The sequence below is a fragment of the Molothrus aeneus genome, chromosome 10, assembly GCF_037042795.1.
Source record: "Molothrus aeneus isolate 106 chromosome 10, BPBGC_Maene_1.0, whole genome shotgun sequence".
NCBI lineage: Eukaryota > Metazoa > Chordata > Aves > Passeriformes > Icteridae > Molothrus > Molothrus aeneus.
Genome location: NC_089655.1, coordinates 13,904,808 through 13,917,679, shown reverse-complemented (window position 1 = coordinate 13,917,679; position 12,872 = coordinate 13,904,808). Strand labels below are relative to the sequence as shown.

The 12,872-nt window shown below is 40.5% G+C and overlaps 1 protein-coding gene across 1 annotated transcript in view; it reads right to left on the bottom strand.

Moving 5' to 3' along the window:
- The window catches only part of LOC136560627 (probable cation-transporting ATPase 13A4), a 36,704-nt gene extending 24,120 nt beyond the window's left edge, over positions 1–12,584 (bottom strand). Inside the window, exons 1-4 of the mRNA XM_066556573.1 lie at positions 12,522–12,584; positions 4,857–5,030; positions 2,267–2,401; positions 31–101 (exon numbers count right to left, since the gene is read on the bottom strand). Coding sequence (XP_066412670.1) covers positions 31–101; positions 2,267–2,401; positions 4,857–5,030; positions 12,522–12,584 — 443 coding nt within the window. The remainder of the gene's footprint in view (positions 1–30; positions 102–2,266; positions 2,402–4,856; positions 5,031–12,521) is intronic.
- Between the last annotated feature and the right edge of the window lie 288 nt (positions 12,585–12,872).

Sequence of the window (12,872 nt, the reverse complement as noted above, 5' to 3'; positions counted from 1 at the left end):
AGACTTCTGCAAGCAGTGCAGTGAACTCACCCAGCTTTCTGGAACTGTTTTGCATAGACATTCCAGACATAGCAGATTTTTTGCACTTGGATAGTTTTCACCTGGAAAAGAAGACAGGGACAACAAAGCATGCAACACAGCAAACAAAAATATGCTCACAGAGCTCAACTGGGCATCCTCACTGGGGTCAAGTACAGATAAGGGAAATTTTATGGGGGCAAGGAGGGAGAGAAGACAGGATTGCATTCACTGACAACCTAGATGAATTACAGATTGGGATCCCCAATCTATAATTGGAGAACAGTGTGGGTTCCAGAAAGCTTTACAGATCTTTAGGTCAAGCAAGTACAAGGCAGTGTTCTTTCTGAAGAAAGAAATAATCTTCACTCTGATCTCATAGAATGAATGTAAGAGATCACTGATGCCATGGTGGCTACACAAGCAGCTGAAAAAGCCAACAGCTCCCTTGTCTTCTGTCTAGTTTTGGGGAAAGCAGGGGGCTTTGGGCTATTTCCAAGCTTGTTGCTGAGTCTTTCAGCTAAACAGATGTGCCAACAGACAAGAAAGGCCATCCCAGGATACTGAGTCACTGCTAATGTTAAGCCCTTGCAGAGCAGTTATCCATTAGGAACACACGCTGTCATTTATAACTTGCAAGAGAAGTCTGTCCTGTCTAGCACAACAATAACAAAGCCTATTAAAGATAATGGCACTCACTATCAGCTGGTAGAAGGCAGGGATATACACCTGTACACAGGAGTGATAAAGAAATCAGCTCCAGGGAACTCTCCCTGCCCAGAGCAATAAGCATTATTATAGGCCAATGAAATCTAGACTCAGCTCATCCACCAACTCAAAATGGAGCTATAACCACAGTCATTAACTTAACAAGAAATCTGAAGTTAGGATTTCATGCAATAGGAGCTGCAATATCTGCAATGCTAAAATCTGGAGGAGGAAGTGAGGGACTCAGCTCCCTGTCAGAAGAGGTCCTTGGACAGCTCTTGGGCACTACGCAGAACTCTGTGCACTCAGGTAGCTTAAATCGAAAAAGCACTTTGAAATTGAATTATAAGTAGGGGATTTTGAATTGCTACAGAAAGATTAAAATGTTCTCTCTTTGCTGCTTTGAAATCTGATCCTTTCTATCTAGATGTTTTGATTGATATGAAAGTGGTGTTCAAAGGGCCTATTATTTGAGGCTATATTTGGCCTTTTTTTTGTTAGTAATTTGATCCTCAAAAGAATGTTACAGACCTGTCTCCACCTTTTTCATATTGTGCCAGTTGATTAAATTAGTTGGCACTAAACTTTCCTATGTACATTAATATATGTCCACAGTAGAAACAGCAACAGCTTTGCTCAGCTAAAGTTAGGTTTATATTGAAAATATTTACTAAAAATCATTGTAGATATAAAAAAGTAATTTTAGTAAGTTAGAAATTTATTTCCTGAAAGGGAAAATAGCTCTTATCTGGATTCCTCAGTGCAGTGCTCTAGTATCTATAATCAAGAGCCAGATTTAGCAAATGTATCATTTTGCATTCCTATTGCTCACACAAACTGAACATGTAATGCTAAGCAAGGCACATAGCTGAACTGTCTGGTACATGTTTTAGACATGGGATAATTACATTTACTCAGCTGATGAGGGACATTGAGATCTGCTTGGATCAATCCATCATCTATCTTCTCCCCACTGTCTCACCGGGTTCTCAAATCTATGAGACTGGCAGAGACCAGGATACATTTTTGCAAGAACTATTAACAGTGACTCCTGTTAACCCAACTCTAGCAAATGCACTTTAAAGAAGAAATTGGTGCATAGAAAGGCAAAGAAGCAAAATGTGTTGATGAAACATTTCTGGAAATACTGATCCAGCTCAGACACTTTTCTGTGCTATTCCCTATTTGCATTCATCCCTGTTTTCATGTTAGTGGGGCAGCTGCATTCAGTTCTGCACAGTCTCCTTTCAGACACACAGTCACCTCTAAATTCCCTGATTCCTATGCCAAGAATTTTTTTATTTGGAACTGATTCCCCACTGCAAATCCCAGTCTCCTGAAGCTCTCCTACTTATAACATGTCTTCTCTTAGAAATAGTGAGAATTCTCATTTCAAAACCCCCCTCAGAATAAGAGGATTTTTACAGAGGTGAGTACAGTTGAATACAGTTCTTTTCTTTTCACAGCTCACTTTTACGCCATGAAGCATGGCTGAGATTTGCCATCATCTCCCAGATGCTGCAGAGAGTACTTAACTTACTAGCAAACTTGGCTTCATTATGGCTTTGCTGAAGATTGAGTCTTCCTCAGTGGCTGGATAGTCTGATCTACTTTTGATAAATGCAGACACAGAGATCCATGTCACAGTCTTACGAGAATAAGTCCGAAAATCATCCTAAGTGGGTATAGAAGAAAAATGTCACATTTTGCCCCAAACACAGACCAAATTCACTTTCACGTTGGAGTCAATGATTACAGCAGCATTTCTAGAGCACTACTCTGGCTTTTTTTAAGGATTAGCCAACAGAAGCCTCCCAACAGCTGTGATTTAGAGAAAAGTCATTAGAATAGGAACAGAACCACTGTCCTGTCAAAATGGGAGTACTGCAAATACTTCAGTGACCACAGGTCTGGTGTTTGGCTGATAAGGATGGAATGTGAACACCCAGGTCAAGATCTAGGGCAGGCAAACAGCACAGGGCAATCTGAGATGCAGTGACCGTGCTGTAAAGAGAAGATCAAAAGAAACACAGTGCTGTGCTGCAAAATTGATGTTTAGTGCCAGTACTTTAACAGCCACTCCTGAGTTAACACTTCATTGGAAGAAGTGTCAGCACTTATGGCACCTTAGACAAGCTTTTACCACAAACTGAGTTCATGACCTTCCCTTTTTTTATAAAGCATGTTGAACATTAGAACTGCCTGATGACAAGGGTTGGTAGTACAGTCTGAGAGATTAGAGGAACTACTGTATTGAGTAGCCTCATGCTAAGTTTCAGTCACAAACACTAAACTACATGCATTAAGGCCAACCATGAGACTGACTTACATTCTGTGTGTGATCAGTTTTGCAGTTATGAAACTTTAATTGGAAAAGGGAAGAGTAAAAAAGATTTCTGTACCAAATATGAGCCCTTTGGAACAATTTAATTGTTAAAAAAAGAACTTTAATAATGTTTATATATCTTATTTGCTCACTTTTCTTCTTAAACTGGTCTTCTGAGTAAAATGACATTCATTTTCTGATATTTATCTTTAATTTAGATTTCAGAAACAGTAGACATTGGGATGCAGATTGAGATGGGAACCAGTGAATAACACAGGTGCTCATCATTTGAACTAAAGTGAATCAAAATTCAATAACAAAAGTGAGTTAATAGGCTCTTATATTGCAAATGCAGAGATAATGATGACTTAAGAATTAAGGTTTTATGTGAAGCAAAAGATAATTCCAAGGATCAAGCTGATGAGATTACTTGTATCCTCATTAGCAGTAGCCATCACATTTGAAAACTGATATAATCATAATGTAGCACAACAAAACAAAACTGTCATTTTAACACAAATGATTATGAAGGAAATCTTAAATTTTCAAACACTTGGAGCACATTTGAGAAAGCTTCTTGATAACAAGAACATACAATATGATTCAATTCCTGTTTAATTACACAAAGGATCATTTAAAAACTCATTTATTTGAAAAGTGCTTGGCATGGCACATCTTTTTAAAATTACACACAAGAATAGGCAATTAAAAATACAAACTGAATTGAAGATTAAGAAGGGATATTAAGCCTAATGCGATGTTTTTAATAAAAGAAAAAACATACCCCCAGACTATTCGGATGCAGATTGTTTCATTATAAAGTATTCAACAGGCAGATCTGTGATTTTCAAAACCTGGGATTTTAACTACACACTGCTGTGCTCATTTAAGAAGGCAGCTCAAACACAGAGGCAGTAAGTGATCCATTTTGCAATTAAAAACATTGAAAATGCCATTGTTCAGAAATCTTTGAAGCAGAACAGATCAAATTTCTGGAAGTAAACCAACTCTGCCAGCTCCTGGGGTATTCAGGCTCAGCTGGTATTTAGATCCAAGTCTCAGTTTACTTCTTTAGTGTTGCAGTAGCTTCCATGAAATAAAACCAAGGGTTTGCATATGTTGCAGTGCTTCAGTACAGTCGTCAACAGGGAGTGACCTGTATCAGGAAACTACAGCAAAATGTGCCAGCTCTGAAAGCATTAACTGCAGGATTGCAAGCTTATTGGACATGGGAAAGGCTGATGGGAAACGGAAACACAGAGCCAAGAAAACAAGCAGTGTAGGCTTGGCCTCTTCTGTGTACTTCTGTATCCGTCATGACACACTTGGACACTGCTGGGACATTGCTAGACAAATCTTTAATTTGGCCCAGTAGATAAATTTTGGCAGAGAGGGACATCTTTGCCAGAACAGCCAAGTGATGAAAATGGGACCTGCTGGTTACTGCCAAACAGACAGATGCTTTAGAATCTGGAGCACAAGGCTACAATGTAGAAAGCACAGGGATGATAGAAGGGAGGAAGAAGGACTGAGAACAGTCTTGAAACCACAGATATTACAGGTTGTTTCAGTCCAATGTCTTTCACCTTGTCTGATCAGCTGTTACACTCCATTCCCATCATCATCACACACATAATTTGTGGGATATTTTGAAGTTCTTTAGATCAACAATGGTACACATAAGATATTATTGCTGGAAACCAGCAATGTAAGAGATTTCAGCCAACTGGATACCTTACAGTTAACTCACCTTCCAAATAGCCACCTACTAGGGACTAATTAAAAGATTAAAGTAGGCACCTACCGTTGTTCTAAGCAGAATAATATCGGCTTCGTCCAAGCTGCATCGGATACAGTTTATCCACACATCCCACTCTGGCTTCCAGTAAAACAGCAGCCTCAGAGCCCCACAGGACAAGATGTATCCAGCAATGCACAAGGCCCTTCGGCAGCCTTGAGTTTTGTAGCCAAATATCTCCTGTACAGCAAAAAGAAGACAAAAATTATTACTATTCCTCCTAAAGAAATGCATGGAATACTACACCTTCCTGTCACTCCCTGCTCTGCCATAGCTACTGTTAGGTATGGTACTGTGAAAAACAAGCCATAGAACTTGTATTTGGCTACTTTAAGTATCCTAAGCATTATTATCAATAATTTGCATCTTCAAGTGAATTTTCATCCACCTTCACAAAATCCAGATTGCTATAGCCTGACCACTATTCTTATGTAGTTGTGAAACTCAGCATGAGACATTGTTTTGTGTGTGCATGAGCAGGAATGATAACAAAATATAGAGGCTCAAACCTTTATTCCAAGTTAGGAATTCAGATTTGACCATCAGGTTTTTTAAGGGTCAGACAGCTGAAGAGCTTAAGTACATCTGCACCAGGGGATGGTGAGTGATCAGTGCAGAGCTGCTGCCTTAGAAGTGATCACTGCTCTAGCAGTGATCTGCACTAATGCACATATACTTCAGAGACTCAGCCAGTGTCTCTGATTGGTGCCGAATGGCACTGTGTGCCTGCACCAGCTGGAGCTGCTGTGCACAACTTGGCACAGACACAGCTTTTGGAGCTGTTACCCTCTTCCATGACAGCTCCAGTATGCGGATTTGGAGCTTGTCAATGTGCCTAACATCTAATGATGATGATGATGATGATGATGATGACAATGATGATAATAATAATAATAGTAATAATAACAACAACTGTTAGAAAGAACATCTAATGAACCCTTGCAGAATGCTTTACATGTTTAGAAGGCCAAAGGAAGCAACTCATTTTAGTTGTATGAGTAGGTATTATTATTCCATTTTTAAAGCTGGGGAAATTGTTACAGTGAGGCAAGGTGACTTGCCCAAAACATGTCTGTCAGCATTACATTTTAAGAGCTGCAGGTCTTGGTACCATGGCCAAATTTCCTCTCAGTACTGCTATCAGGGAGACTCAGTAAATGTGAAACCAAACATATACAGTGCCTTTATAGAGAAGATGCAGCCTAAGCTAAGATGGGAGATTCCATGGCTGCAATTACATCAGGTGACCAGGAGAATTTGCTGGCATAAGGGTTAAGGTTCCTCAATTCCTTCTTCTATCTGCAGCAACTGTGTAATCTGCTTCTGAGGATCAGATATCTGCAGCCACAGATATTGCAAGATCCATTTATAAGGTGAGAAGAAAAGGCAATGTAATTGTAAGGATGACTAATGCATAATTCCTGGTTCTGTGCTGGAGTCTTTGCTTGTTATGTGAAATGCAGGCCCTGCCCAGTGGTTCCACATGCTGCCTCGGCACACCTGCTCTGTGGCATTCTCCAAAAGACAGACTCTGTCATCCTAGGCAATCTCCAAGAGATTTCTAAGGGGAAGAAATTGGCAACCGTGAGGAAAAATTATGGTAAACAACAGAGGAAAGTGGCCTGCACTGCAGAGGACCTGGTTATACCACCTGTGAGATAAACACACTGCATTTTCAAAGGCTTCAATAATCTCTGAGCAGCCAAGATAATAAGACAACTCTGGAGCAGATAGAAGGAAGCCCATGGAGGACAGCAAACAGGCAAGCTTGCTAGGAGGCAGTTGGTGTAGCAGTTGTGCAATTAATATACACATAACAAGGTAAAGGGTCTCCATTCAACTCTCTCTAGCCATAACCTGATCAAAAAGGTTAAAGAAATAGGGTCAGCACCCGCATACAGAATAATACACAGGGCAATGTGAACTTACTCTTCTCATCAGTTGCTTACTAGCAGGATCCAGATTGCTTACTAGCTTGGATCCAGGCTTCACAGCTTGTAAGCAAGGCAAAGGATCTCCTAAGCAAGGCAAAGGATCTCCCAAGAAGACAGAGACACCTAAGGGAAGAACTGTTAAAAGAACACGCCTTCAGACTTCCTTCAGTATATGGCTGGACCTGGAATAACTGGAATAGTATTTTCAAATTGGGATGGGCATGAATATCAGGGTGGGGAAGAGCAGGATTGCTGCCATGTGCATCTAGCTTCTGCCTGTGAATCACTCCTTTAATTTTCAGTTTTTGTTTCTTACACCCGATGTCTGAGGAGTCAGTAAAGCTGTACTAATAGAATTAAGAAGAGAGAGGGAATGCTCTGCCCATGTTTGGCAGTCATTTGGGATCATCTGTTGGCAGTGTTCTTCACTGAAATGTTCAATGGTTTCCAAGTCTGACACAACAACATAACCACAAAACTAGAGCAAACTGTATTTCTCTGAATTTTTACCTAGGAAACCACAAACCAATATATGAAGATATGTATCTGAGTCCCCCTATGCCACCATATATTTTAAGGCCTTTTTTCCAGATTAGTTTCAACTCAAAAAGTGATTTGAATCCATAGATTGCAAGACGCTCCCCAGAACCAAGCATGCATCAGTATTCCTCATCTTGAAATACAGAAGAGAGGGAAACAAGGAAAACAGCTCATCTTGGAAGAAAAGACATGCTCTTTAAGATATTTATTATGCTGTGTGCTGGATCTTGCTGCTTCTCACAAGGGACTTTCCTGAGACAGACAGAGAGACAGATAGACAGAGGGATACCATTGAGCTGTTCTGACCCTTCAAGGGCATGAATTGCCATATGAACAGACATTTTGGTTCAGGTTTGTTGGTTCACGTCTTGATGAGTGTGACATTTCTGAATACAGATGTTTAGGAGTTCTACAATGAGTCATCTGGGAAAGAATAAACATCAGATGTTAACTGATGCATCTGGATGTCCATGAAGGAATCTACTGCCAAAGCAAATTATTTCCCACAGTTTGGAAATGTCTGGAGTGGGTCACCTGGGCCACGTCACTGAGAAGTAAAGCTAGGCAGGGAAATAGACTGAGCTCCAACTTTGACTTGTGCCAAAGTTCTCTGAGCCAGAACCTTTCAAGCTTAACTTCAGTACAGAATGTTCTGTTAGGTCGAGGAGTTTTTTCTGGCCCTGTGCTTTCAGCTGGAAGGATTATAGCAATGAATGCTGCATTCATAAAAAAAATAATACATGAATAACTCCTTGTTAAAGCAGAAACTTCTCACTCATCAGATAAGTCAAAATGAAATTCTTTATAAAAATTCTTAAAACTATTATCTTCCACAAAAAAGGTGAATATTAGACCCATAACAGAGGTATCCACAATCTGCATGAAGAAGGGAGGAACAGGCACACACATGGTGCAGGTTTGTTTAGGCACATGAATGACTTATAGTAATCAGGGTTTAGAAATTCTTGATTCACTCCGCCTCTGCTAAAAAGATCTCCAAGCAAATGCATGTCCACTATGGCAAACAATACTTTCAAGGCTGGCAGAAGTCCTGCTGAGAGGACTACAGCAAGAACATATCTGTCAGGTTAGTTTTATGTTGTTAAGGAAATAACTTTTGCTGTGTTTCATTTCGTTGCACTCATGCAGACATGCTTTTTTTGAAGAGAATCTGATTTGCACCTTGACAACTTTTCTAATGCATGAACAAGTTTTTGGAGTTAAATGAGTGCATTTGGCATATAAAACAGTTCACAGTCAAAAATCTGGGTTCTTGAGTGCATCAGACTAGGAAATGGTGGAAAATAAAACGAAGATTAGCTGTCTGTAAGACTCCTCATAGGAGGTAACACCATCTACAGAATTGGCTGGTATACAGTTTCATCTCATCTCTATAGAAAAATTTTTAATAAAGTGTAGTGTACAGTAAAATTTTCTTTCTTCATCTATTAACATCCCTTTTCTCTTGAGACTCACAACAGTCACAGTAACTGTAACAAAATGACTGTAACAAAGTGACTGTAACAAAATGGTTTGACTTGTGAGTGAAGGGTCTAAGAAGCGGCCAGGATTATTGGACAGAAAAGGCTGCCAGACCTGCTCAGTGGCAAGTAAGGTTCTTAGCTGCTTTTACAATCATACAAAGACAGCATTCAAGGGCTTATCACTCTAGTGTCCAGCAAGTCTTTGTTACTTATGTTCAAAATAAAAATTGCCTCTAACTGCCAGGTCATCTGCACAGCAGAATTTAAATGCAAATGTCAAACAAACTCAAGCACCTTTTTCTTTGGTAAAAACAAAGTCTGTAGCTACCATCAGGGAACCTAAACGGTGGCTGTGAATGGTCATATTTCTGGCAACCCCAACACCAGGTACCCTATTATGAGCAACCTGTTGCTATAACAACAGTTAATAGGATTAGACTTGAAAGACTGGCTAAGTTTCACAAGCAATTTAATAACTGAATCTCAGTCTTACCAACCAGAACCTGTTTCATCAGAGGTTTGTCCCTGTTCTCTCCGAAACCAGTAGTGACATTTGCTATTGTTCCATTAGGAACAAGATTGTACCTTTCAGATTTTATTTCGATTTTTCAAGTTACATTTTTCAAATTCAAAGTATATAAAATTCCTGTACCAGATTCCCTTCAGAATTGTGGCCTCTCAAAGGATGCAAACAGCTGCCAAGATGCAGCAGTGAACTGGGGTGCACCAGTTGATTGACTGCAGTTCTTCCATTCCTTCAGCCACAAGAAATGGGGAAACATATGCTTAGGACAGGCTGCTGGAAAATCCTTCCCAAAGCAGCAGCCTGTCAAAGTCTATCACAATCTTTTGCATTGCAAGACTTAAGGTTCACACTTTAGGTTCTGTGCAAAGGGAATGAATATTCCCAAGCTGTGCAGAGAAGAACATCAAATTGGCAGAGAGCATAAAGCTGTGGTTTTACTTCCTCTTTGTATTCCACAGTAAATGTACTTCTTCTCAAAATCTTCAAGCAGATTTTTCTGAAGGGAAGCATACTATTAGCCCTCTCTGAGGCAAGCTGCTGTGCCCAGAGTTCTCTCACACTACTAAGATCTTTCTGGTACTATAAATGGTTATGGAGAAAGAGTTTATTTCATGCTCTGAATATACTTTGCTAAGTTTTAGCTGCATAGCAAAATAGTGAATTTTAATTCAAGCAAATGTTCTGCAGCAATTGTAAAGTAATCCCAAAGACATACACAAGGATATACAGGTTAGATTTCCTAAGTCAGACTGATTACTCTTAAATCCAGGACTATCTAGCACCTCAGCTGTACCAAGAAGTGGAAATAACAGAAGAAAGCTTAAAAGCATTTCCTTTTATTAGAGTTCCCCAAATTTCCTCAGCAAACAGGACAGCTGGTTCAACAGAGGGAAGCATTGCACATCCAGAGTTCAAGTGAATTGCTTACATTCTTTCAAATTACTTGAACTATTCCACTCTGGAAGAGCTGGCACTTGCACAGCATCAGCTGTTAGAGATCTGATCTTGTTTGAAAAGTCAGGAACTGCTTGTTAATAATTTAGTTCAGGTAGATTAAACTGACTGTTGAAAACAGCATCAAATATATTTTTATGGCTTTGAATTTAAAAAAATTTAACTTCTCTTTACTTCACATATTCTTCTTCACTCCTCTACTTAAAGACTTCTCTTTCTTCACAACTACTCCCATTTACATACTACTTTCTTTTTTCCTTTCACACAAATACACATATTAGCTGTTCTCTTTTTTCTATACACACATTGCTTTTTTTCTTGTCTCTTACAGTACCTCATACATCCTCAGGGACATCTTCCTCTATCTTGTACTTTTTTTCTCTCTTGCATCTATGTAACAAACACACATGCATTCCTGCCTAAAGTAGCATAATTTGGCTACGGTTTTAATTGCATTTTCAACTCAAGTGCTTGACAAGTCTTTTTTCTTTGATTTCCATTTGGAAACTCCAGGTGAATGAGCACTGATCCTACTCACTGCAGGCATGGAGAGCATGGCAGCTACCAGACACTCTGGACTCATAGTGAAGACTGACTCAACACTGGGCACACACAGTAGCTGTGCATGGAAAACCTCAGATTCACAGATCCTTGAGCACCAGATTCAGGACACATGGGGTCAGTATGATATTGGTGAGAAACAAAAACATCTCTGGGATAACTGGCTCCATACAAGCACAGCTTGGGTGTCCCAGCAGTGCACAGCTGGAAGTGAACGTGCAGGGTACAATAGTGTGACTGTACACAGCACAAGACAATCCACTTAAACCTAATTAGCTCCAGCTCAATTCTGGCATTGCTAGAGACAGCACCGATAGCGGTGAGAGCACAACAGGGTGTTTATAGTCCTAGAAGGACAGGGCAGGGTGGAGCAGAGGCACAAACCCAGCAGCTGTTAGGAGCTGGGGAGCAGTGGCACATCAGCACCAGGGCTAGAGCCAGGAGCGGGGTGCTGCCAGCAGGTTTAGTAACTGGCCGGCGGAGCCAGTCGGGTTCTGCATTGCACGGAGCTAATTAGTCCCCACCCGCGGAGCCAGTGCCTTGTGCTTCCTGCACTGCTCACTTCATGGTGCTGGGTGACTCTCTCCTGCATTCCCCAGGATTGCATTACACAAAATGGGGCATCTCCCCTTCCCTGGATGGCTGAGAGGGCTATCTGAAAATCTACATTTTTCTTTGCAAGATAACAGGTATCCATCCATGTTTGCATGTGACACAGTCTCTTTCACTAGAACAATAATGTCAGTGAGGACATCTTGAAGACTTCTCCAGGATTTCTGAAAGTGAACAGTTGTGTCAACTTGGAAGTGACTGTGTTTCAATAGCTTTGCTATTGAGATCCTGCAGGCACTCACAGCAGAGCTCCAGTGGCTCTGCAGCACATGAATTTTGAGAAGCACTGCATTTACCAGATATGCCTAAGACCTGTTTTTGTACAGCTGCATCGTGGATCTGACATCTTCAGCAGAATCTATTAGAGGGACAGAATCTATGTGAATAGCTGACTCATAACACACAGTAATGCCAAAGCAGCTCAGAAGCACTGAATTCACTTCAATCGTGTACTGGCTTTACTATTTAAGAGCATTGCCATGCAGGAGACCAGAGATTTGCTGTAAACATTGGACTTATTTCCAGATGTTACAAAATGCATGCAAACTCATTTCTCCCTGGGAAACTCTGGAAAGAAATATAGTATTTCAGTATTTAGGAATCCCAGCTTCTGAGATAGGGTTGGCAATTCAACAGACTGCATTTGTCAGTAATTTATGCAAACATAACAGGTGTTATGTTTTGGAGAAAGCCAAGGTTTCCTGTTCTCTAACTGGAGCTGATCCTGGAGACCCAGCTGTCAAATGGTTGGGGATGCCAGTCTGGCCCATGCCTCAAGCTCATATTAAGCCATCTCCATCTAGATTTGTAACACCACATGAATAATCTGTTGAGCCATCATCCCCTGTTGGAGGGAATAACCAGTTAAATCCAATGGACACAGTCAACCTTATTTTCTTTCTGCTAAAAAAAAAAATTATATCCTTTTCTAACTGTATGTTTCTGCCAAAGAAACATCCCAACTAGCAATAACTCAATTACAGTCTGTAGCATTTTATTGCAGAACACGTGCCACCTTCTGCTTCAAGCTAAGAAAGACCTAGACAGAGACACAACTCACCATCTCATTCTCTTCTCCCTGGTTAAGCTGTGCATAATGGTTCTTGGCAGGATTTTCCCCCATGAAATGACCCTCTGGAGACTTTCTACAGCACCCTCAGGACAGGTCTTCAGCATAGTGTGCTTGAACTTCTACATTGAGGAAGTGCTCTAAGTACACACCTTCCTTATAATTCTGATGATGTTTGAAGTAGGGAGCTCCTCCCTCTCTGGGGTTAGCAGGTAACACTTTATCCCTCCTCCCTCCATTCTGTTGTTGCAGTTTTGCAATTGTGAGGGTTCATGCAGAATTCAGTCAAAAATGCAAGAAAGAAAAAGTTCAATCTTACAAGTGTTTGACACAATATGACTC